Source organism: Betta splendens, chromosome 13 (assembly GCF_900634795.4).
Source record: "Betta splendens chromosome 13, fBetSpl5.4, whole genome shotgun sequence".
NCBI classification, from domain to species: domain Eukaryota; kingdom Metazoa; phylum Chordata; class Actinopteri; order Anabantiformes; family Osphronemidae; genus Betta; species Betta splendens.
Window position 1 is genome coordinate 743,787 of NC_040893.2, and position 26,257 is coordinate 770,043.

The 26,257-nt window shown below is 46.9% G+C and overlaps 1 protein-coding gene and 1 long non-coding RNA gene across 17 annotated transcripts in view; one reads left to right on the forward strand and one right to left on the reverse strand.

Moving 5' to 3' along the window:
• Positions 1–26,257, forward strand: part of fat3a (FAT atypical cadherin 3a) — a 188,189-nt gene that overhangs the window by 151,108 nt on the left and 10,824 nt on the right. For 15 of the 16 annotated variants that reach the window (XR_005898501.2, XR_003787993.3, XM_029171579.3 and 12 more), the window contains 5 exons: positions 19,324–19,458; positions 20,249–20,403; positions 21,876–22,100; positions 22,595–22,841; positions 23,015–23,168. Coding sequence is in view for 14 of the 16 variants with exons in the window: in XM_029171579.3 (XP_029027412.1) it covers positions 19,324–19,458; positions 20,249–20,403; positions 21,876–22,100; positions 22,595–22,841; positions 23,015–23,168 (916 nt within the window). In the remaining 2 variants the exon portion in view is untranslated. The remainder of the gene's footprint in view (positions 1–19,323; positions 19,459–20,248; positions 20,404–21,875; positions 22,101–22,594; positions 22,842–23,014; positions 23,169–26,257) is intronic. The other variant, XM_055514211.1, reaches the window with a different exon arrangement.
• On the reverse strand, positions 4,001–9,358 carry LOC129605052 (uncharacterized). Its single transcript, XR_008696529.1, has 2 exons — positions 7,760–9,358; positions 4,001–5,266 (listed from the first exon to the last, which is right to left on the reverse strand). It is a non-coding gene; the product is annotated as an uncharacterized LOC129605052 (long non-coding RNA).

A 26,257-nucleotide genomic window follows, 5' to 3' on the forward strand; every position in this document is an offset into this window, starting at 1 on the left:
TAATAGTTTGATATTAATGCAGAAACATTAATATACCTCGAAGTTGGGGCACCAGGTTTGTTTTAAAGCTGAAACCACGCTTGTATCAATCTAGTCAACGCCAGATATCAATTCAATGAGTTACCACTCATGAACAACAATAACCACTTTCTTGTGATAAAACCAAATCAGTCTCTTATGCCGTGAATTCTTGTCGCGGTTCAGTGACCTCTGCTTAAATCTGAAGAGCAATGCACACAAAACCAGATTCCTTTTAACGTTTTATTAATCTAACACTACTGGATGTATGAATAACATAATATGGAAATACTCAAATAAACAGAACAGAAAATGAGAGAACGATCAGAATGAGATAATGAACAGTGAATGAATCAATGAGTGAAAACCCAAAGAATGGTCAAGACCTGAGTGTGTGATGGCTTTGATCAAGCGAAAAGAGTATTTGTTTCTAACTAGTTCAAATCTAAGGATAACTAATGAATTTGGGATGATCAATTTTAGCTCTTTGAGAAACACCAGACTTCTCAGAGGATTAGAGATGTTCGTCTTGCCTTAGTTTGGAGCTGTAGCCGCTGTGCAGCGTCTCCCGTTACCGGTTCGGTTGAGCAGGCGTGCCCTCTCTGGTCCAGGTGCCACGGCCTCTGGGCCAGGAATCGTCGCCCGCGGTGATGACGACGGCTCGGGTTCAGCGAAGTAACAGTCAGCCAGGCTGGACTTTCAGGGTGTTGCAAAGCGTCAGCGCTACTTAAACTAGCCCAAAAAGCAAACGAGCTGAAATCTAATTTAATTAGTTCGATCAAAAATAGCGAGTCGATTAAGGACTGTTTGTTATAGTTTCAGTTTCGCGGAGTTTCTTGATGACTTTCTAACGTAACAAAAATCGTTGTTCTTTCGTGTTTCTGAGTTTAACTTAGGTTTACAAAATTTAAGAACAAAGGAAAATTAAAGAAAAGTAATGCGACGCAAAAAGAAAAGGTGAAAGAAGTTTGAAGATAGAGGGAAGTCCGATTCGCCTAGGGTGTCACTGGTTTAAATACCCCTGGGGCAGTGGTCACTGCAGGGCGGAGAATTTAGTTCAACCAATGGTGAAGAGTTCCACCTCTTCAGATCAGGAATCAAACTATTTGATTTGGATCGCTCCTAAATCTGGGATAACTAAGCTTTCCCTCTTTTCATCAAGCTCAAAGTTCCATCACACCATAACACAATAAACATGTAATGATCACTTTGACCTCAAATGAGCAGAGAAGTCAGAATGGTTAACCAGCAACATTAAATGCATAGAATCTTAAGGTCTTATATGTGGTCCCTTACAACGCTGTAACAAATTAAATGTTATTCATGATGCCTGGTCTTGTGCCTACAACACCCAGTAAACACTAAAACATACACAAATAGTAAATGCAAGCAAAATCAAATTATAAATGACCTAATCTGGACATTACTAATTAAACAATTGTAACACAATGTGGTGAAAATTTTCCCATAAAGGAGCAGATGAGAGAGTTGTCCTTTTGTGCGATTTATTGAAATAATAAAGAAAATAAAAATAATGGGGAAAGCAAATAAAAAGCATGGATGTTGATCGTGCACACCAAAAACCAGCTGGGGAGATCAGTGCACACACCACGAAGGTGTGATGCAAAGAGCCCACGATCCTCAAGTTGTTTCTGCCTTTTAGCTTCTCTGTCCGACTAGGGTGGAATGTCTTTCTAACCCAATCAAATTACATGCACCATCTCCTCCCTGTCGCAGTGTGTGTGAAGATTTTTACTTTCTCACACCTGCATCGCTGACGTCCAACTATCTGTGAGAAAGGAGCACAACCAAGTCTCAACAGACAGAGACACAACTCCCTGACCTTGGGTTTGGGAGCTAGAGTTGAGAGTCTATCAGGCAGAGACAACCATTGAACAATCTAGGTGAAAATGTCAAATGCATACAGTAAGACAAAACATAAGATATTAATTGCAGAACATAAGTCATAACTCGTATAATAACTGCATAGAAATGCATAGAAATAAGGAAGAGACATAAAAATAAGGAAGAGACAATTTTTCCCATAACACTCCCCCCTTTTGATTACACATTAATCAAACCATGAAAGAATAAAAATTGTCAACATCACATTCTGTAATAATAAAAGATCCTTGCAAATGAAACAATAAGGGTATTAACTCATCAAGATTCAAAATACACCTTCACATAAAATGCAAGTAACTTAGGGACAAAAGTTTGGGAGCTGTTTTTGGTGGGTAGTTAAAACAAGAATAACCTCTGTATTGGCATGTGAAGAAAATAAGCTCATATCATATTTGTATCAGATTATATTTTGTGATCAAATAGCCTAAGACCATTGTCAAAGTCATTACGTGAATTAGAGTTGGGGTTTTTGAACATAGTGCATTGTGTCATTTGATACAAGAGTGTTGCTGAGGTCGCATGCATGATGACACCTCTAACCAGTGGAATAACGCAAAAACCAAACAAGAGAATCACAGCCATCTCAATGATAAAGGAAACAGATTTCCATTTTCCAGACATTTCGTCTAGCCAATTTCAAGGGAAAGAATCTATACCAGAGTTAGCTGAGATTCTGAAGGCCGTGTAGCGCCTTCGCCACAATACCATTAGAATCAGTGTTATTCAGGATGTAAGTACAAAATGCGTCTCCAAACATAACACAACCGCCTCTTTTCTCTGCTAACAACGTGTCTACGGCCATTCAATTGTAATGTAATAAATACAATTAATGTATGATAGCCATAGGTTTCCGGTGGGGTTCTGTTTCATATAATCTTAAGATAGATTTCATGCTTTCGGATCTTTAATTGTACATTTGCGTCTAGATCGAATAGGAGATTCAGGGATTTAACCAGAATGATGATGCATATTGCCGCTTGTGTTGTCTTTCATCTGTAAATGAAGGATAAAACTAATTGTAGCAGTGAATAAAGTAATTGTGAGCAAATTAAACACCAAATTAATATTTAAACTCAGTGTTGTGAATTATGTGAAATTTTCTCATTCAAAAGTATTGTGTAAAGTTACATGGAAACATCATATGATCAAGGCAATAATCAGAGTAACATAAAATGTCTAACGCAACAAGGTTACAATTGATGCCTGTAACAATCTGCTTCTTCTTATTGAACAGTAGCGTTAGATTGTTTCCAACCTGTGTGTTGAAGTATTGACAGTTCGTTGGAGTTCTTCAGGTTGTGATCAGCTGATCACAGAGACACTTGGGATTCGTTATCACACCGCCAGGTTTTCTCCCAATGTCGTCTGAGTCACTGTCACTCCCGTGATGTGAAGAGTCTACACGTCGTCCAGCGTCGGCAACTCAAGGCTGCTCGTGTGTGTGTTTTCTCAGGAGCGTGTGTGTAGATGTATGGTCTGATAGTGTGATTCACCGGCGCAGCTTCAGGCGGCGCTTGGCTCACACCTTTAGCTGAACGGTCAACGCAGCCTCGCCGCAGTGCATGTGTGAGCACAGCGAGGGTCGTCCTTCTTAGTTCTTTTCGTCAGTGGTGGTTTTCTCGTGTGGTGTAGATGGAGGGTCGTCTGTTGGATCCGGGACCTTCCTGGATGGAGTTGATCCAAGTCGCTCTTTCTGCGATCTTCACAGCCGTGTTGGTCGTCAGAAGGACGTGGAAGGGGCCTCGCCACCGTTTGGAGTTCCAGTGTTTCCTCCTGAACTCCTTAACGATCGCTCAGTCCCCTGGTTGAATGGTGTGATGGTCCTGTCGCCTGTTTTCACCTGTTGGGAAATCTGAATTGTGGGGAAAAAGTGTTTGGGCGGCACGGTTTGTCGTCAGGCCCAAACCAGACTCCATGGCTACAGGTGGAACCATTCGTCAGCCAGAGTCTGCGTTCCTGTGAGGTAGAAAATGTTTAAAGCACAGGGAGAGAGGAAGGAAAGGATAGAGAGAGTTGGAGAGAGGAAACGAGGATCAGGAGAGGGAGGGGTTGTCGGGCAGCGACCTTCGCAGCAGCGTCTGCAGCTGCATGACGGCAGAAACAAGGTTGTCTATGATGTTGTAAAAACAGCATTAGCTGTAGGTGGCAGGACAGCGTCCAGCAAAGCGGAACCTAATCATGATGTAAGATAGGTTTGCAATCAGACTTCAAAAGCTTCCTATGCTTCCACAGAGAACCAAAGTGTCACAAGCATCTGTGGAGTCTGTGTAGATGGTAACAGTCTCTCCTTCTGCTAGTTTACCAGCTTCAGTCAACGCAATCAACTCTGCAGCCTGAGCAGAGTAGTGTCTTAGCAATGTGCCGGACTTCAAGACGACCTCGTGATAGTAACGTTCAGCATGTTGAGCAAAGTGGTGTTGCATCTAAGCCATCGGGCTGTAGAAAGATGTGATCTATTTCAAAAGAATCAAAGTATAAGGACAAAAGAACAGAAGTCGTACAACCTGATCTCTCATCCACTGTTTGAGTGAAAGGTCGCGTAGGGTCAGATCAGGAAGACCCAAAGTAGGAGCCGACTGAAGAGCAAGCTTGAGGTCAGTGAACGTTGTTCAGCCTCAGACGTCCACGTGAGAGAAGAAGTGGACGATGAAGACGTCTGCATCAGAACCCTGAGTGGGGCCTCAGAGACATTAAAGTTAGGAATGAAGTTCCTACAATAAGAACAAGGACCTAGAAAAGATAAGCTGTTTATACGTGCATGGTTTAGGCAGGTTTCAAATTGCTTCAACTCTGTTGGGTGAGATGGATTTGCCATCAGCTGTAATTACAATGACCCAGAAAATAACCTTAGTCTGAACAAACTGTAATTTAGACAGGCTCTCTTTGTGGCCTGTAGCATCCAATGTTTCAGTAGCTTAGTGGTGTCTGCAGTAACACCATCTATGGCTTCCTTTAAGAGGGTGTTGTTGTTTACATGGTTTGTGGTCAGATTTAGGTGTGATGACCACTGGTTCACATCCTCTGATTGAACCTACATCATGTCTGTGTGTGAGTCACAGGGAAGCAGGGGCTTCCTGTAAGGCTGAGTGTTGGCTCAGAGCGTCCTCTGAAAAATAAACATAAAAACATGTAGTGTGTCATTAGAATGTGGAGGTTCACTGTTTGTTGTGCATGACAGGCAGAATAAAAAAAAAGTGTTTTTTTTTTAAGTATGCAAAGTAGGTGAATACGTCACATGGGGTCAGAAGTCGTTCACCAGTCTCCACCCCGTTGACATCTGTTCACGAAAGGACCCACGTCCTGCATCTGTCTCCATCATGTTTTCACAGAGGGACGTGTGGAGCTGTAGAATAAAAATCAAAATCTTTTTGTTCATTAGTAAATGAAATCGAAAGCGCAGACCTGTGTTCATCCAAAAAGAGGGAAGTTGAGGTCAGTTTGTCAGTGTGTGTGTGTGTGAAATCATAAACAAGCTGTGATGCAGCCTGTGTGAGGGCCTCAGTTACAGCCCCCCCTCAGCAGCCAATGATAAGAGCACAGCTGAGCTGAAGTTAACACCAACAAAAGAGGGATTATTTAGAATGTCTGTAGACGTGACCTGCACTCCGTCTGGAGTGGAAATCAATCAAATACCTAAACTACACATCAGATCTCTTCCTAAAAATTTAACTGGGCATAAGTTTGAAAGCAAAAATGAATGTTAAGGTGTCTTGCTGTCAGATGTTGCACAAGACAGTGAAAGAATAAGTTTTTCTTTAATAGTCTGGTACGTACAGTAATTATTATTACTTCTCTCTAATAGTCGTCTTCCCTTTAATAGTCATTAATAGTCTGTTTCAGTCAGTCTCAGTCTTCCTATAGTCTGTTTTTTTGTTTTTTTCTACAGTCTGTTTTGTTTTTCTACAGTCTGTTTTGTTTTTCTACCGTCTGGCCAGACAAACCTATATTGTGCACAAGTATTTTTAGAAACATGAAGGATTTTATTACTGAATTTGTTGCAAGTTAAAATAGTTTAAACCCACCAGACTGAAAGTCATGCAGCAGTTTTCATTTAGCTGTTTGTCATCATTGTAAAATCACTCTGTGGGATTTTTTTTTTTTTTTTGAGCAAAAAGCAATTCTTCATTGCGAGCAGATAAGCATGAACATGAATTTGAGCGTGTATCAGCTGTAAGCGTGTTTCTTCATTGCGTGTATGAATGTGTGTGTGTGTGTTTGCGGTACCGTCTTGTACGTCACGTGAAAAGGAACCGTCACCTTCCTCCTTCCCCAACCATCAGTCTGATGTGAGCGCCAGCGGGTGAAGCCTTTCAATGGGACAGTTGTTCCTCGATGACAGACCTTTCCTGGATGCTTGGATGCAGCTCTATTGGGCCGATCACGTCTGAAGCCTCTCCTGTTGTTTCAACCAGTGTCTGTTTTAGAGCACGTCTTCTCTGCTGTTGCTCTGTCCTTGTTTTCCTTTGCTGATTGTCATAAGCAGGTGTCTGTCAGACACACACGCGTGTATGACAGTTTCACGGCCTCTGAAGCTTCAGACACAGTCCTTTCCTGCTGGTGCAGGGTCTGTAGTAGCTGGTTCATCTGATGAGCCCAGAACGTGATGGCTGCAGACGTTGTGGAGTCTGTGAGGCGTCCATGCTGTGGTCTGTGTCCTCCAGCTGCTGTGGTATCAGAGCTTCCACCCCGTTCTGGTTGTTGGTTGGCGCTTCTTCTCCTTCGGTTCTTCTGCTGATGGTGGGAAAGGAGTCCAGATCTGGATTTACCCTCATCGCGCTCAGTTCTGCATTAGGACAAAGAGCAGAAAGAATGGGAGCATTTGCTCTTGGCATGATATGTGTGTGGTGTATGTGTGTGTGTGTGTGTGTGTGTGTGTGTGTGTGTGTGTGTGTGGTGTGGCAGAGTGCAAACAATTCTTCCCCAGAGTTGTTATCTCCTTTTTTCCTGTTACTCTCATCTCTCTTTTGTTTCTTTTAGGGCTTTGGTTTTGATAGTTTTGCTTTTTCAAATCTTTTAAAGGTGCATATGTCTTTTACATTAAGTGATTCTCCTTTTGAACCCATAACCAGTTTCCCACTCATGGAAACATGAAACGCACTAATAACCATATTTACTTTTTACTTTTAATTACTTTTAATTTTGTAATGCTGCAGTCTGGTGGTGGAGACTTAGATTGCCCCGAACCCATCTTTCAGAGTCCTGGCGGTTTCCTGTCTTAGATTTTTATGTGTTCCGGCCGGAACCTTTTTTCGAAATTTCTCTTCCACGGACGTCTCCGTAGAAAGGGAACCGCTCAGATCAGCGACAGGGTTCTCGGAAGTGGTCCCTCACCGTCAGGCCCCTCCAAGACCCGGGTCCCTCGTATCTCAAAACCACTTCCCCCTGCAAACGCGCTCCGTATTTCAGAAGCCGTCTTTTATTTCTTGTCCACTCCCTTTGGACTGCGCTCAGATCTGCACACTGGTCTGTATCCTCAGTACAGACAAAACAAGCTCGGTTCCACGAGCCAACCCTTAGCAACCACCGTCTCGACCACCAGGGCAGACTTTGACCTAATTGATTTAATTACAATTAATAATAATAATAATAATAATAATAATAAATAGCAATAATAATAATTTACAAATAGTCGTTTTAGAAATATTATGTCTAGTCCTAATCATGTTTTCTTTTATGTTTTAGTCTAGTAGGGGATGTTTTAGAATTTATTGTTATTTGCCTTACTTTCCCTAAACCAAATGATCAGAGCCAAGTAAACCCGAATACCTGAAACCAATTTCAAACCCGTTTTTTTTTTTTTCTTCAACAAGTCGCAACAAAACGAAATCTCTCTCACCGAGCCGAGTAGAGGTTGGATTTTGTGTTCGTTGGATCTCGTCAGAGGCGATCCAGACGGGTGAGCAGTCCTCCCACTCAGAACAGCTGTAGAGGTTTGGAGGCTGAGCGACCCTAGTCCTCAGGACTATCGTCCCTGATCACACCGTCCAGACGACCTGCCGCGGGATCCTGTTCGTGACGCCAATTTCTGTGGTGGAAATTTCCCATAAAGGAGCAGATGAGAGAGTTGTCCTTTTGTGCGATTTATTGAAATAATAAAGAAAATAAAAATAATGGGGAAAGCAAATAAAAAGCATGGATGTTGATCGTGCACACCAAAAACCAGCTGGGGAGATCAGTGCACACACCACGTGTCAGGAACTCGGGCAGGCGGCGGACCCACATGCACAGCACGGAGACGATATTATAATTAACAAAAGATTTATTCCTTAAGACACGGTCAGACGGTCCAGGTCAACACAAAAAGGCTCGGCAAGAGTACAGGCAGGGAACAGGCAAAAACTCACGGTAAGTAGGTAATCCGGGGTCGGGCAGGATACACGATGCGAACAGGAACAAAACACGAGAAGCACGAACATTCAGGAAACACAGGAAACAAGGATACACTCATGGGACTCGAAACGACAATCTGGCAAGTGACTACGGGAACAGGAGGTGACTAAATACACGGGTGAGTGATTACTGATGCAGCGCAGGTGAGGATAACGACCGGGTGAAACAAGAACAGCTGTGACGTGACATGACTCGGGAGTGAAGCTAGAACACAAAACAGAGACCGGGGGACTACCAAAATAAAACAGGAAACGGAACCTGGAACCAAAATAAGACAAGGAATCAGCTAGAACAAAAACACAGATCATGACAAGAACAAAAACACAGATCATGACAGTACCCCCCCCCCCCTATGGCGCCTTCCACGGCGCCTACGGAAGCCCCCCCCCCAAACCAGGGCGGGCGGAGGGTGGTCCCAGGCGGAGGGACCGAATCCCTACCCCTCAAGGTACATGAGCAGGGTGGGTGGAGGGAGGACCGGGGGAGGGCCAAAACAAGAGTCCACAACAAAGTCCGCGACCAGGGAAGACATGAAGTTCAGAGATTCCGTCACGGAGGGTGACGGCGTGGCGAGACCCTGCTCAGCAGCCGCTGAGCCAGGGTGGCACTCTTAGTGCCCTTGGGCTGGACCGATGTCCCCGGGAGCCACCCCGAATGGCAACGTCCTCCAGGCGGACGCTGATCCAATGGGCTGAGGAGTCGAGGCGGACGTCGCCGCAGGAGGCAGCGCCATCCGGGCAGCAGGAGGCGCCGAGGGCAAGACCACCAGTCCGGCGGCCGAGACGAGGACGAGGCAGGGACCAGCGGCGTCCTCCTTGGCCCACCGCGACGAGAGGCAGGAACCGATGCAGGAGCAGCCGGAACCGGGCCGCCAGGAACCGATGCCGGTGCGGCCGGAGCCGGGACGGGAGCGACCCCCTCCTGGAGGTCGGCAGGAACTACGACGGGAGCGACCCCCTCCTGGAGGTCGGCAGGAACTACGACGAGAGCGACCCCCTCCTGGAGGTCGGCAGGAACTACGACGGGAGCGACCCCCTCCTGGGGGTCCGCAGGAACTACGACGGGAGCGACCCCCTCCTGGAGGTCGGCAGGAACTACGGCGGGAGCGACCCCCTCCTGGAGGTCGGCAGGAACTACGACGGGAGCGACCCCCTCCTGGAGGTCGGCAGGAACTACGACGGGAGCGACCCCCTCCTGGAGGTCGGCAGGAACTACGACGGGAGCGACCCCCTCCTGGAGGTCGGCAGGAACTACGACGGGAGCGACCCCCTCCTGGAGGTCGGCAGGAACTACGACGGGCGCGACCCCCTCCTGGAGGTCGGCAGGAACTACGACGGGAGCGACCCCCTCCTGGGGGTCCGCAGGAACTACGACGGGAGCGACCCCCTCCTGGAGGTCGGCAGGAACTACGACGGGAGCGACCCCCTCCTGGAGGTCGGCAGGAACTACGGCGGGAGCGACCCCCTCCTGGAGGTCGGCAGGAACTACGACGGGAGCGACCCCCTCCTGGGGTTCGGCAGGAACTGCGACGGGCGCGACCCCCTCCTGGGGGTCCGCCGGGACTGCGACGGGCGCGACCCCCTCCTGGGGATCCGCCGGGACTGCGGCTGACGCGACCCCCTCCTGGGGATCCGCCGGGACTGCGGCTGGCGCGACCTCCTCCTGGAGGCGCGCAGGAACTGCGGCTGGCGCGGCCTCCTCCTGGAGGCGCGCAGGAACTGCGGCTGGCGCGGCCTCCTCCTGGAGGCGCGCAGGAACTGCGGCTGGCGCGACCTCCTCCTGGAGGCGCGCAGGAGCTGCGGCTGGCGCGACCTCCTCCTGGAGGCGCGCAGGAGCTGCGGCTGGCGCGACCTCCTCCTGGAGGCGCGCAGGAGCTGCGGCTGGCGCGACCTCCTCCTGGAGGCGCGCAGGAGCTGCGGCTGGCGCGACCTCCTCCTGGCGGCGCGCAGGAGCTGCGGCTGGCGCGACCTCCTCCTGGAGGCGCGCAGGAACTGCGGCTGGCGCGACCTCCTCCTGGGGATCCGCCGGGACTGCGGCTGGCGCGACCTCCTCCTGGAGGTGCGCAGGAACTGCGGCTGGCGCGACCTCCTCCTGGAGGCGCGCAGGAACTGCGGCTGGCGCGACCTCCTCCTGGAGGTGCGCAGGAGCTGTAGCTGGCGCGACCTCCTCCTGGAGGTGCGCAGGAACTGCGACTAGCGCGACCTCCTCCTGGGGGCCGGCGGGCGCTACGGCTCCACGGGTGACGGGGACTGGAACGACCGCTACAGGGCCGACAGGAACGGGGACTGGAACGACCGCTACAGGGCCGACAGGAACGGGGACTGGAACGACCGCTACAGGGTCGACAGGAACGGGGACTGGAACGACCGCTACAGGGTCGACAGGAACGGGGACTGGAACGACCGCTACAGGGTCGACAGGAACGGGGACTGGAACGACCGCTACAGGGCCGGCAGGAACGGGGACTGGAACGACCGCTACAGGGTCGGCAGGAACGGGGTCAGAGACAGGGGTGACCTCTACTTGGCCTACGGGAACGCCCTCTACTTGGCCTACGGGAACGCCCTCAACTTGGCCTACGGGAACGCCCTCAACTTGGCCTACGGGAACGCCCTCAACGTGGCCTACGGGAACGCCCTCAACTTGGCCTACGGGAACGCCCTCAACTTGGCCTACGGGAACGCCCTCAACTTGGCCGACAGGAACAGGAACTGGAACGACCTCAATTTGGTCGACAGGGACAGGAACTGGAACGACCTCGACGTGGCCGACAGGGACAGGAACTGGAACGACCTCGACATGGCCGACAGGGACAGGAACTGGAACGACCTCAATTTGGTCGACAGGGACAGGAACGACCTCAACATGGCCGACAGGAACAGGAACTGGAACGACCTCAACATGGCCGACAGGAACTGGAACGACCTCAACATGGCCGACAGGAACTGGAACGACCTCAGCATGGCCGACAGGAACTGGAACGACCTCAACATGGCCGACAGAAACTGGAACGACCTCAACATGGCCGACAGGAACTGGAACGACCTCAACATGGCCGACAGGAACTGGAACGGCCTCTACAGGGCCGACAGGAACAGGAACTGGAACGACCTCAATTTGGTCGACAGGGACAGGAACGACCTCAACATGGCCGACAGGAACAGGAACTGGAACGACCTCAACATGGCCGACAGGAACTGGAACGACCTCAACATGGCCGACAGGAACTGGAACGACCTCAGCATGGCCGACAGGAACTGGAACGACCTCAACATGGCCGACAGAAACTGGAACGACCTCAACATGGCCGACAGGAACTGGAACGACCTCAACATGGCCGACAGGAACTGGAACGGCCTCTACAGGGCCGACAGGAACAGGAACGACCTCAACATGGCCGACAGGAACTGGAACGACCTCTACGTGGCCGACAGGAACTAGAACGGCGTCCTCCTCTGAGGAGCCGACAGGAACTGGAACTAGAACGGCCTCAATATGGCCGACGGGAACAGGAACGGCGTCCTCCTCTGAGGAGCCGACAGGAACTAGAACGGCGTCCTCCTCTGAGGAGCCGACAGGAACAGGAACGGCCGCAACATGGCCGACAGGAGCTGGAACGGCCGCAACATGGCCGACAGGGACTGGAACGGCGTCAACTCCGGAGCTGGCATGACAGCTTACAGCTGCCGAGCTCGACGGGGAAGACGTCGGGCCTGATTGGGTGGGGTTAACAATCGTCAGACGGGCGGTGCCCTCTGACGGGGACAAGGACGGAACTGGGGTCTGGGCAACACACGACTGATCTGGGGTCTGGGCGACACACGGCTGATCTGGGGTCTGGGCGACACACGGCTGATCTGGGGTCTGGGCGACACACGGCTGATCTGGGGTCTGGGCGACACACGGCTGATCTGGGGTCTGGGTGACACACGGCTGATCTGGGGTCTGGGTGACACACGGCTGATCTGGGGTCTGGGCAACACACGGCTGACCTGGGGTCTGGGCGACACACGGCTGATCTGGGGTCTGGGCGACACACGGCTGATCTGGGGTCTGGGCGACACACGGCTGATCTGGGGTCTGGGTGACACACGGCTGATCTGGGGTCTGGGCAACACACGGCTGATCTGGGGTCTGGACTAGGTTCGACTGGGCTGGGGCCTGGAGGCGACAGGGCTGCACCAGGGCATGAGCATGGCGAGGCTGACCTGACTGAGAGGTGGGACATGAAGCGGCCGCTGGCTGCAGGCCCGGGAGTTGCAGGGCCTCACGCAGGACAGGCTCCCTCAGGACGAGAGCGGCTGCTTCCTGGAACAGTTGTTCTCTCGCGCCCTGGTCTGCTGCCGAATCGGCGGTGTTCATGAGGTGGGCGAAGAGAAACGCCACCGGAGGAGAGCAGAGGAGGTGGACCCGTCGGGCGACGCTGTCTGGGATGCCCGCTATCAGAGAGACACAGTCAGTTAGAGAATCAAGGGGCTCCTCTGTCGGAGAAGGAGACTGCTCGGTCCCCATGACCGAGACCGCGGGACCCGGAATCCTGGAACCGCGCCGCCGCCGGCGCCGTCCGGAGCAGCTGCGACTGTCCGTCGTTTGGGGCGCTGGGAGCGGTGTGGACCGGAACTCTGTACCGGGACCCGCATGGTGAACCGGGACCGCGGCGTCTGGAGCTTGGGCTGGAGACTGGGGAAAACACGACTGAACTGGAGATTGAACCGCGCGCGGCTGAACTGGAGACTGAGCAGCGCGCGGCTGAACTGGGGACTGAGCAGCGCGCGGCTGAACTGGAGACTGAGCAGCGCGCGGCTGAACTGGAGGCTGAGCAGCGCGCGGCTGAACTGGAGACTGAGCAGCGCGCGGCTGACTTGGAGACTGAGCAGCGCGCGGCTGAACTGGAGACTGAGCAGCGCGCGGCTGACTTGGAGACTGAGCAGCGCGCGGCTGAACTGGCGACTGAGCAGCGCGCGGCTGAACTGGCGACTGAGGACCGCGTGAGAGCAGGAAATCCTCCCAGGGAAATAACCATGGAGCTGGGCAGGTTGGTGCAGGCACAACGATCCGACGAGGCGGAGAGGAGGAAACCGAAACCATACTTCCGCGGGAGAGTTATATTTGCCGAAAAAAAAAAACAAGGGAAAAACAGTCACTGACCTGACCGGAGGCTAAGTGCTGGCTGGGTCCAAGTGTGGCCAGATTGTTCTGTCAGGAACTCGGGCAGGCGGCGGACCCACATGCACAGCACGGAGACGATATTATAATTAACAAAAGATTTATTCCTTAAGACACGGTCAGACGGTCCAGGTCAACACAAAAAGGCTCGGCAAGAGTACAGGCAGGGAACAGGCAAAAACTCACGGTAAGTAGGTAATCCGGGGTCGGGCAGGATACACGATGCGAACAGGAACAAAACACGAGAAGCACGAACATTCAGGAAACACAGGAAACAAGGATACACTCATGGGACTCGAAACGACAATCTGGCAAGTGACTACGGGAACAGGAGGTGACTAAATACACGGGTGAGTGATTACTGATGCAGCGCAGGTGAGGATAACGACCGGGTGAAACAAGAACAGCTGTGACGTGACATGACTCGGGAGTGAAGCTAGAACACAAAACAGAGACCGGGGGACTACCAAAATAAAACAGGAAACGGAACCTGGAACCAAAATAAGACAAGGAATCAGCTAGAACAAAAACACAGATCATGACAAGAACAAAAACACAGATCATGACACCACGAAGGTGTGATGCAAAGAGCCCACGATCCTCAAGTTGTTTCTGCCTTTTAGCTTCTCTGTCCGACTAGGGTGGACTGTCTTTCTAACCCAATCAAATTACATGCACCATCTCCTCCCTGTCGCAGTGTGTGTGAAGATTTTTACTTTCTCACACCTGCATCGCTGACGTCCAACTATCTGTGAGAAAGGAGCACCAAGTCTCAACAGACAGAGACACAACTCCCCGACCTTGGGTTTGGGAGCTAGAGTTGAGAGTCTATCAGGCAGAGACAACCATTGAACAATCTAGGTGAAATGTCAAATGCATACAGTAAGACAAAACATAAGATATTAATTGCAGAACATAAGTCATAACTCGTATAATAACTGCATAGAAATGCATAGAAATAAGGAAGAGACATAAAAATAAGGAAGAGACAATTTTTCACATAACACACAATGTGATACAATAATGAGGATACCGAATTGTAGCTGGTGGAAATAGTCCATGTGTATGTTGCAGAGATTAAAAGAAGTAAAGAAGGTGAGTCTCTCTATTTCAACTTTGTGTCTACACACAAAGGAAAGCATGGTGATGAGTCAAGTCCCTTTGTAACTTTAGGAATTTCCTGGCAAATCTGTAGATCAGGAATTGAACATCACACAGAAACCAATCTAATATCAAATGAAAACATTTTGTCCACAGAATACAATGACATCTGTTTCATGGAGGTTGAAAGCTCTGGTGCGTCTGAACCAGAACTTGTGTCCAAATGAAGTCTCTCGTTCTCTTTGATGAGCACATTCCACATTTTATGGCTGGTGGTCCCAGTTCTGGGAGAGACAGCTTCTTGGTGATAAATGTGACAGCCTCTCCTTTTGGCATGATAAGCAGAGGTAGAATCTTTACAGGTAGATCAACAAAGTGGACTCATTGTTCTTTGATATGGACATTTGAGATGTTGGCGTCAATTGGTGCCTGTGGTGATAGAAGCCAGTCTCCTGTTGTGGAGAAAGGTTCAGGGTCCCTTATCTCTGGGGACTAAAGGGACGTAGGGGCTCTTCAAAGGAGGGAGTTAAGTTCACATGTAGGTCAGGTTACCTCAGTCCAGACGTGGATTGCTACACTTGTTTGTCACGTTCTCTCACTACACTGTCGGCTGTGTTGTGAGCAGTGTTTGAGATTGCTGGTATCTTACAGTAGATTTTGCGCTGAAACAGGAGTTCTGCTGGTGATGCTTCAGTCGTGCTGTGTGGAGTAAAGCGATACTCACGAAGAAACGTGTTCAGTGTTTGTTTCCAAGGGATCCTCTGACTCTCTGTTACACAAATGGCTTTTCCAAGAGTGCGCATAAAAAGTTCTGCTGTCGCGTTTGCTTGTGGCCATAGAGGCATTATCTTTCTGTGATAACAGCCCATGTGTATTAGAAACTTAGAGAACTGTTTACTGTTAAATGGAGGCCCGTTGTCTGTTTTGAGTACTTTGTGAATGCCAAACATTGAAAATGTCTTGTCCATAATAGGAATGACTGTATTGACAGAAGTAGATCTGACAGGCTTGAGACCACTGGATAGCGTGTGTACTCATCTATCATCACTAAAAGATATTCTCCAGTTGGGAGCGGGCCATAAAATCTGCACTGATGGTATGCCATGGGGACTCTGGTAGTTCAGTCATTTTTAAAGGCTCACTTCTTATGTGAGAACTAACCTTTTTGTAAGACTGCATCTTGGAGAGTTGCTGCTCTGATTTCAGATAGAGTCATTGCTTTTGGTGTTGCGTGCTGTACTATGAAATTGACATAGTCTTCTGCAACTTTGGTCGCTCATGTGTGTTCACTGGTCTGTGTGGTAAGCGGGTGTCTCGACATGTAGTCAGCTGGGTTTTATGCTCCTTTTCTGTAGACATCTCTGAGGTCATAGGACTGTAGTCTTAAACCATAGCGTTTGATCCTGGCAGGTGGCTTATCACCTCCAGCACCTTATGATCTGTGATGAGAGTGAAGGAGTGCCCAAACAGATACAAATGAAAACTCCACACTATTGTACTGTAACTAACTAAGTGTAAGTGCTTCCCTCTCAGTCTGTGAGTTGTGTCTCTTGATGTCACTGAGTGCGCGACTGGCATACGCTATTGTGTGCCTTTCCCCTCTTTTTCCAAGTTGAAGAATGGCCCCCAGAGCAACAGGACTAGCATCAACTACAAGTTCTGTCTGCTTTTCAGGATCGTTCAACATTCTAAACGTGTGTCATCGTTAGACGGTCAACACTATTACTTTTAACATTTTCAGCTTTTCAACTTTTACAATATTAAATGTTTTTCATTGTGTTTTTATAGTGGTCGTCTATAGGAATCATCGTTCAACTTTTGATCATCTTTCCTCTTTTCATCAGCGTCTGTCATCGTCATTTCAACTTCAAAAGCATCTATCATCGTTCAACTTTATCTGTGTAAATCAGCGTCCTCGTATTTTTTTTTTATCATGTGGTTTTCAGCGATTCTTCAGCTTTTCTATTAGTGTGTATTGCGTGACCTAGAGATGTCACAGCTAGAGTGCGAGGGCTTGTTTTTCATTTAAGACAGAACTTCTGTCTTCAACTTGTCATTACAGCCACAATTTTCACTCTATCAACATATTTTTCTCTTGTTTGTAGTCATACTTGTCTTCTTTCTAAAAGTGTTACTGGCTAAGCCATTAGACCTATACTTTAGTCGCTATCGACCTCAAAGTGCAGAGAGATCCTGAATTTCCCCCATAGACTCTAATGATCATTTCTACCAGACATCTGAAATCGTGAGTGTGACCGCAAAATTGATTGCTCAAACATGAAATTCAAACCAGTTGCTCATTGAAGCCTTGGGACTTATAAGGTCAAGTTATTTTTCTGATAACTATTATGGTTCAGCTCTACCAACCTGTTTATGAAGGTTGAAAATTCAGCTTTTACAGAGCAGAGTTAGCCTGATTTTCCCACTTTTCGTCTCCATTTCCACTGTCTCTTCTTTATTTTCAAAATAAAAGCACCAAGCCATATAATTAGCTTTAATAGCAATAATTCTGTTTTGTAGTGGGTGCTTGTGGCTATTTAAAGATTGATTAACAATTTAGTAATTAGCCACACATGCTTCCCCTAAGTCCTTCAAAATAAAAGCACCAAAACAGTTTGTTAGCTTTAACTGCACCGTTTTTGCTTTTGAATGGTTAATTATGACTATTTAAAGAATAATTAACAGTTACGTAATTACTGTACCCCCACACATTTCATCTAAATCCGTTCCAATTAACAGCATCAATGCAATTTATTTCCTTTAAAGGAAGATTTATGGTTCTGACTAAATAAAAATGAAAACTCATCATTAGTGAGACTATTTTATATATTGTATAATACTATTTTATATTCACTTACACACGCCCTCTAAATCCTTTCAAAATAAAAGCACCAATGTAATTTATTACCTTAAAGGCAAGATTTTTGGTTATGACTGGTTAATTATGACTAGTTATTAAACTACTAAACAGTTGAGCAATTAATTACAAATACTTCTTTTAAATCCTTTCAAATTAAATGGCTAGTCAGCTTTTTCATAATTGTCAACAATGCACTTTGGTCAACATTTTCATCTTTGACATCTTTTTACCATGGTCAACTTTTGACTTTTTGACTTAATCAGCGTTTGGCATCGTAGGTGCAGCGGATCAGCTCTCCCAAAGAAATTACTTTTTCTATTCTATTCTATTTATTTTCACACATTATTTTTCCTGACAAATTTCTTTGTTCCATGTAATTTATTTTGACAGTAATAATTATATTGGTATTGGTACCCTTTGAGGGCGGCACGGTGGTGCGGTGGGTAGCACTGTCACCTCACAGCAAGAAGGTAAGAAGGTTCTGGGTTCGATTCCCGCAGGCGGCCCTGGTGCCTTTCTGTGTGGAGTTTGCACGTTCTCCCCGTGTTTGCGTGGGTTCTCTCCGGGGTCTCCGGCTTCCTCCCACAGTCCAAAGACGTGCATTAGGTTGATTGGACTCTCTCCATTGCCCGTAGGTGTGAGTGTGTGAGTGAATGGTTGTCTGTCTATGTGTTGCCCTGCGATGGACTGGCGACCTGTCCAGGGTGTACCCTGCCTCTCGCCCATAGTCAGCTGGGTTAGGCTCCAGCACCCCTGTGACCCCGCATTAGGGAGTAAGCGGTTTAGAAAATGGATGGATGGATGGTACCCTTTGCTCAGATTAACTGCTTTAAAGCTTAATAGATTCCAGATCAGAGCAAAGCAGCTTCATCATGGCTGGTATGATCAGGTATATGTCATTCAGTTTATCACAACCTCTCTGGTGTACACAGAGATAATAATTCAAGTTTTGTTGAATCCACAAACATACAAGTTATAAAGTAGTGCATAAAGAGCACATTTGAAATAAAAAGACAAAAATATTGCATTAAACCAAGATTATTTTTTTATCGATGTTAATCTCAGTCACCAGCAGGTTTAATTTTATTCCCGCCCATGTTGTTGATATTTAATGAATATCACCATGTGCATGATTGGAAATTTTGAGTTGATGTAAAGTGGTTTCAGTCAGGTCCACATGAGGTTGTAAAGGTTCAATCAATCATTCAAGCATTTTCTATTTACATGATTTTTACCTCTATTATAGACAGAAAAATAAAAAAAATAATAATTTACAATATAAACAACACACTGAAGTGTTATTTAAAGCAAATGGACAAGGTGAGCTGTGGATTCCTCTCTGTGTAACATGTTTACTGATGATCACGTCTAAAGCTTTTATAGTTGGAGGCTACAAAAGTTTAGTGCAAACTTTCTGTAACCCTGTACATTTTACCATCATATTGATGGTTTCTCTAGATCACTGCTTATTAAAGAATTTAGCTGATTGTCTATTATCTGTCAGGCTTTTTTACTGTTTCACCTACTTTTTCATCTCTATCAGAAGGTGCTGCTCTGTGAGTTTAGTCCATGTTCCATGTTTGAACAGTAACTCTGTGATGCATACTTGTGGTCTGTCAAACAACACTTTTCTTACACCTACAACATCTGCTCCAGCCTGGACTCAGCTAATGCTTCTGCTCAGGATAACGTAATAAACTAGAAGGACTTTAGTAGTTATATATTAATTCTACTTTTTGTGCACTATATTCCAGGTGTTTTGTCAGATGTTGCTCCCTTTTCCTGTTCCTGTCTTCCTCCCTCTTCCTGTTAACGCTCAATGCCAGCTGCTGCTTTGATGACAGTGTCTTTCTTCTTCTGTCTCTTCTTGTGTGTGTGTTCAGATGCCAGCTGTGTTGTTCTGTCACAGCAGTGTGAGGATCAACCCTGTCCAGCAGATATGCAGTGTGTTCCACTGGAGGCCACCAGAGGGCAATATGCGTGTCAGTGTCCCCCAGGCAAACTGGGAGAGTGCGCAGGTGTGTAAGCGTCAGGGTCCTGCACAGACATTTTTAAGGGCAGTGGCCCAAAACAAAAAAGGGCAGTTACGCAATATTCAAATAAATGGCAAACTTTTCTGTTATAATCGTAAAAACATGTTGATATGTCAACATGTTGCCAATGAGGTGGGGGGATTGAATTGCAGACCAGCTGTTCCAAAGTCCAACAGCTATCGAGCCACCAGGACCTATGTCAAGCTTTGAAAATAGTATTTTATATAATGTATATAAAATAAAATTTTATATTTATACTAGTTTGTACGTCTTTAGCTCAGCTTTTATACAAATACATACGTTTTTATCATACAGTCACACTCAGGCTTTAGTCAATCAATTATCTTACCTGTAACTACCTGCTCTGGCTGGTCCCTCACTCCCTGACAACACACACGTGAAGGCACACACATCCAAAACACTTTGAGTAGACAAGGAACTTTTGAAAACAAAAAAGCTCCAGCAGCGACTAAAGCGAGTGACTATCTAACTGACTGCTCGTGTTTGGGAGTGAGTGGGAGATACCAGAGCGGCATACATGGAGCAACTGACAGAGACAGTGGCTGTTTGGGCTCGAACAAGAAAAGTAAAACCCAGAGCGGAGCAGAAAAAATTATTTGCCTTCTTTAAGGGCACTTCAGACTGTGAGGGCAAACGAGCAGAGGCTCGAGCCCCCCCGCATGTCCCTGGTAAGTGTGTTAGGCACAAAGACACACAAGGAAACAAATGTTTTAATATTTTTAATATAATGAGTTTTACGTCTTTCTCAACACAGGCCACTCGTCTTTGAGCTTCTCAGGTAACAGCTACATCAAGTACCGGCTGTCTGACTGGCTGCAGACAGAACTGAAGCTCAGCCTAAGGATTAGGACGCTGCAGAGCCGGGGCATTATTATGTACACACATACCGAGCCCTGCACCTTGCTCAAGGTACTTTAATTCAATTTAATTCAATTCAATTTTATTTATATAGCGCCAAATCACAACAAAGTTATCTCAAGGCCCCACCGGTTGGGGTGAGGGGAAAGACAGAGAGAGAAAAGGTGAGGACAGAGTGGAGGAGAAAGAGAGAGTGGGAGAGAGAGAAGCACAACTACTGGAGAGAAAGAGACAAGGTTAGTTGAACATAGAACAATGATGGGAGGTTATTGGACAGAAGAGGTAGAAGGAAACAGAGGAGCTCAGTGTATAAATTAAGTCTATGTCTATTGCAGCTTAACTAAGAGATGGTTCCTGTGACTAACAATCATTGCCAGTGACCTGAACCATCTCTAACTATAAGCTTTATCAAAAAGGAAGGTTTTAAAGCCTAATCTTAAGGTGGAGAGTGTGTCAGCTTCTCGAACCTGAAGAGGGAGCTGGTTCCAGAGGAGAGGAGCTTGGTAGCTAACAGCTCTGCCCCCTGTTCTACATTTAAACACTCTAGGAACCACAAGTAGCCCAGCGCTCTGAGAACGAAGCGTTCTGCTGGTAGCATAAGGAACTATGAGGTCTTTAAGATAAGAAGGAGCTTTATCATTGAGTACTTTGTAGGTGAGTAGGAGAATTTTAAATTCTATCCTACATTTTACAGGCAGCCAGTGCAGAGAAGCTAATGTAGGAGAAATGTGATCTCTCTTTCTAAGTCCTGTCAGAACTTTGGCTGCAGCATTTTGAATAAGCTGTAGGCTTTTTAAGGAGCTGTTAGGACATCCTATGAGTAAGCAGTTACAGTAGTCCAGCCTAGAGGTAACAAATGCATGGATCAGTTTCTCTGCATTGCTCTGAGAGAGGATGCTTCTGATTTTAGCTATATTTCTAAGATGAAATGAGGCGGTTATGGAGATCTGTTTAATGTATGATGTAAAAGAGAGATCCTGGTCAAAGATGACACCAAGGTTGCTCACAGTAGAATCTGAAGCTAATGTTATGCCATCCAGGGTGGCTATCTGACTCAATAGGGTCTCTCTCAGATTTTTAGGCCCAACAATAAGAATTTCAGTTTTATCTGAATTTAGTTGAAGGAAGTTTTGGGACATCCAGGATTTGCTGTCTTTTAAACAACCCTGAATTTTGACTAGTTTATCTGTTTTATTGTCTGAAGCTAGGAGAAGATCATTAGTGACTCTAACCAGAGCTGTTTCTGTGCTATGATGTTTTCTAAATCCTGACTGAAAATCTTCATACAGGTTTTTCCCACCAGATAATTTTTTAGCCACAATACTTTAGACACACACACATCCCTGCATCATGTTTAAGGTACACATACTGAGCCCGTACTAAGCTCAAGGTACACACACACCAAGCCCTGCACCATTCTCAAGGTACACACACAAAGAGCCTACACCACTTACACATTTCATGTTGATGACCTACAGTACATGTGTTACAGCATGGATGCGTGTGTTTGTATCTGTGAGCAGCTGGAGGAGGGGAAGCTGTGGTTCCAAGGCGCCGGCAGAGACAGCAGTGACATGCTGGGCATCTCCAGCCGACGTATCAACGATGGCAGCTGGCACACAGTGGCGTTGGAACTCAATCGCAACTTTAGCAGCCTGACGGTAGACGACAGCTACGTGGAGCGGCGCCGTGGACCGCCATTCATCCAACCGTTGGCTCCAGACAGAAGCGTGTACTTCGGTGCTCTGGTCAGTCCATGAACAGCTGTGTGTGTGTGTGTGTGTGTGTGTGTGTGTGTGTGTGTGTGTGTGTGTGTGTGTGTGTGTGTGTGTGACCTCCCATTGTGCTGTATGTAGGATGTGTTGCATTACCGGAAGCTAGTTAGCTAGTGATTACTGGACATCGTGCTTCTCCTTATAGCTTCACGTAAACTTATAGAGCAGCCCTTGAATCAGTGTATCTCCCAATTGTTGTCAGAGCTCAATGATGCTAATTCTAAATAGATAGAACAAATACGTTGATCAAATAAATTTCTATAAATTCAGTACATTTGAACTTACGTTTAGTTAATGTTTAGTTGTTGACTGCACATTCTGTGTCTTGACCACATTTAAATTTTGAAGTAATAATAGTAAGATTAAAATATAATGCTCAGTGGTTTTAATGCTCACAGCAATGATGAATCATTAAAACAGGAGCCAGCTGTCTCGTCTTCCTGGGAATAAGCTATAATTTTCTTTAGGTGCAGCACCCCAACTCTCGTAGCCTAATGGACTCCCAGAAAGGCTACCGGGTGCTGGAGGGATTCCAGGGTTGCCTGGACTCAGTCACACTGAACAACAATGAGCTACCCCTGCAGAATAAGCGCTCCCGCCATGCAGAGGTGGTGGGACTGACGGAACTGAAGCTGGGCTGTATCCTCTATCCTGATGTGTGTCTGCAGCAGCCCTGTCGAAATGGAGCAACCTGCACCAGCCTGCCCTCTGGTGGTGAGTATCAGACAACACAGGTGTAAGTCAGACAGGCTTAAAACTGTAATCCATGGCCAATGGTCAAAAGTCTTTACACTGTGTGAGCAGCCATAAGTGGCTATGTATCTTGGTGTGCATGCATGTGTGTAAACAGGAAGCTCACTACTTGTGTTCTCCTGTCCTGCCTTAAGGTTTCTCATGCAGCTGTAACCCACCGTTTACTGGTGTTCGCTGTGAGATGGAGATAACAGCTTGTGTTCCCAACCCGTGCCAGAATGGTGGTGCCTGCAGACCCATCGGCAACGCCTTTCTCTGCTCCTGCAGGAGAGGCTTCAAGGGCCTGACGTGAGTCACACCTGAGTTCCAACTACACGACCCAGTTTCAGCATGTGTTGTCTGCCAGCAGTTAAAATCACAGGACATGTAAGCAGCGGTTTGCTTTGATTTGGTATAATCAAAAAGCCGCTGACCTGTATGTGATCTAAGCATAGGCAAGGTCTGCGAGTGCAGGTCATGACCACATGGAGGAACCTTTGAACCACAGCTGCTGCTGAGGAAAACTGATGCTGTTTGGAAGCACAGAACACACTTAGATGGATTTTAAAAAATACAGCACATAAAGAAAACACACATGTAAAATGTTTTAAACCCTAAATCTGGCATCAGTGTGTACCAGTGCTATCCCTATAGTGATAGGATATGAAACATGTAGGATAATCAATGCATGCCGTTTGGTGAGTAGGGTGAGCACAACCTCAGAGGAAGGTGGGGGTAAACAAGTTGTAAGGATGCAGGGCCTGTGTATCAGGGAGCAACAGTGTCCTTCTCTACACGACCAAACATTCACGCAGTGTTCCATTTTCATTTAGCCATTTATCTTGTTAGATGACATCTCATATGGATTGAGAAGAATCAAGATGGCGTCTTCTACTCTCCAGTACACTCTACTTTTTTGATGTTCTTAGTGTTTTTGTTTTCTTTCAAGGAGACACTCATGGCTTCACGAATGACCTACTCTAGAGAGAAATTCCTGAACCTAGAACAGTCATCTCCTGGAATATTTCCTCTGGGTTTTACCAACTCAGAAAGTTTCACAGAGATCCTTCTCAGAGGTGCAGCGTCTCTTTATTGGATCTACAGGAAGACGACTGAGACAACAGGGCTTGGGCACTACAAGCTATAATAAACACACTATAATCAGACCACTGCACTGAAGATCAGTCAAGGCCTGTTGATCCTGTAAACCTGGGACTCCACATCAACATCTTACAGCACCTGGATCTCTCTGGCACATGTCAGGATCCTGTTCATGGACTTCAGTTCAGCCTTTAATACTATCCGCAGTGGTGTGTCCTCTCCCACTGCTCTTCTCCCTCTATACTATTGACTGCAAACCCCACCCCCATCCACAATGACACAGTGTCTAACGTGGACTCATTCAGGTTCCTAAAATCCACAATCTCACAGATCCTGAAGTTCCCGAGACAGCTCAGGAAGTTCAGTCTGTCCCAAGAGCTGCTGACCACCTTCTACACTGCCAACATCCACTCTGTCCCCTGCAGTTTCATCACTGTGTGATTTGGTTCAGCCACCAAGCACGACAGACACAGCAGAGAAGATCACTTGCACCTCCTTCTATTGAACACCTGTGCCAGGCAGACTCAGGCTGTCAGTATCACTGACTGTTGGGTGCCACAGAACGTTAGCCACCAGAACCACCAGTTCTATTTATGCGTACATAACACTCTGTCACCCTGTGACTGTCAACCTCTGTCGCATCTGAATTCAGACATAAACAGCTACTGAATCCTTGTTGAAAGTGACCGTGACTAGTTTAACAAAACACGACATAAATTTTATTTGAGTTAAAACGTGTGATGTGTGAGAACGCAGTAACAGACAAGGCTGCTCTATCAAGAACAGCTGCTGACACTAACTTTGTCTTAAAAAAAACGCAAAATTTAACGTAACACCAAGACACAGTAGTCACAATATTACCTGGTTTCCACCGTTCACAAAAAGTGTCTTTACACGTGTGATGTTGTGAAATGATCATCACAGTGATTGCTTGGTCATGGCTTAGGGCTTTTCTTTGTTGCATTGGCAGTGGGATCCAATTCTATTAAAAATAATGTTAAACGTTCAAACTGCGTCAGATTACGCCTTATAAAACTGTAAAAATTGTTTAGATTGACTAAACATTGTCAAACATCAACAAGGACAGCTAACCCGCCTTTCTCTGCTCCAAACATTCGTAACTAAGGGGCCGGCAATCACAGCGAGGCATCTGATCATGGGAGGATCCGACCGCGGGCAACCGACAGCCGAGAGATCCGACCATGGAGCAGCCAATAGCCGTGTTCAAGTTTAACTAGTTTCCAGTTTAACTGGTGACCGATTTCCGAATACAGCACTGGTTATTACTACGATCCTTTAGTCAATAAATTGTAAAATGCTGAACCCTTGACTCCGAAGTCTTGTTTGCCATGCTCCAAAAAACTAAAATCTTGAACATTCTGTTACATTAGCAAAAAATCACTTTCAATGGGATTCAATCCCACTGCCATTGCAGTAAGGAAACACCAAAGCCACAGCTTTAACCACTAGGCAACCAAACCACTGTTACCAGACACGTTTCATAGGTCGTATCTGACTGTTCAGTCCTGCCTTTTGCCCGCTTTATATCTCAGTCACGTGATTACACAGCTGTTCACAATCAGGTCATTTTCTCCAGTACTTAACACCAGCACTTACCTTAGTTCCCTGCTAGATCATGAGTTGTGTTACTCGTTCCAGCGTTTCTTGTTCTGCCTGCCTGTTGCCATCTTACCTGCTTACCTGACCACGTCTCCGGAGTTTTGGATTGTCCTTACTGGTACCGTAGCCTCGCCTGTTGTGTTTGACCCGACTCCCTGTTTAGCGACTATTCGACTGCCGTGCACCTTCGCCTCTCTGTTTACCTGTTTTTGATCCTTGCCTGTACCCTGACCACGTTGTATATTAAAACCCTTTTCACTGCCCTGTCTGCCTCCTGAGCTGTGCGTTTGGGTCCGCCATCTTAGACACCTCTGCTTTTGTGACAGCCAGATTGACTTGTGACCACTGTGTCTTGTTACGTTACATTCAGCGTTTTTTGTAACACATCTACATTTGATAAATTAGTGTCAGCACTGTTCTCGTTACAGCAATCTTGTGAGTTGTTACTGCATTGTCAGATCACACATTTTAACTCGTCTTTTGTGTCGTGTTTTGGTGAACGAGTCACTTTCAGTGTTGAGAGGAATAGGAGGAGCGAGTAGCTGGTCTCATTCATACGTCTGGATACAGATGCAACACAGGTTTATAGTCATAGGTTGACAGACTGGTCACACATTAAATTGTGTGTGTTATGTACAAAAAAATGCATCTGAACATTTTCATCGCTCCATGTAATT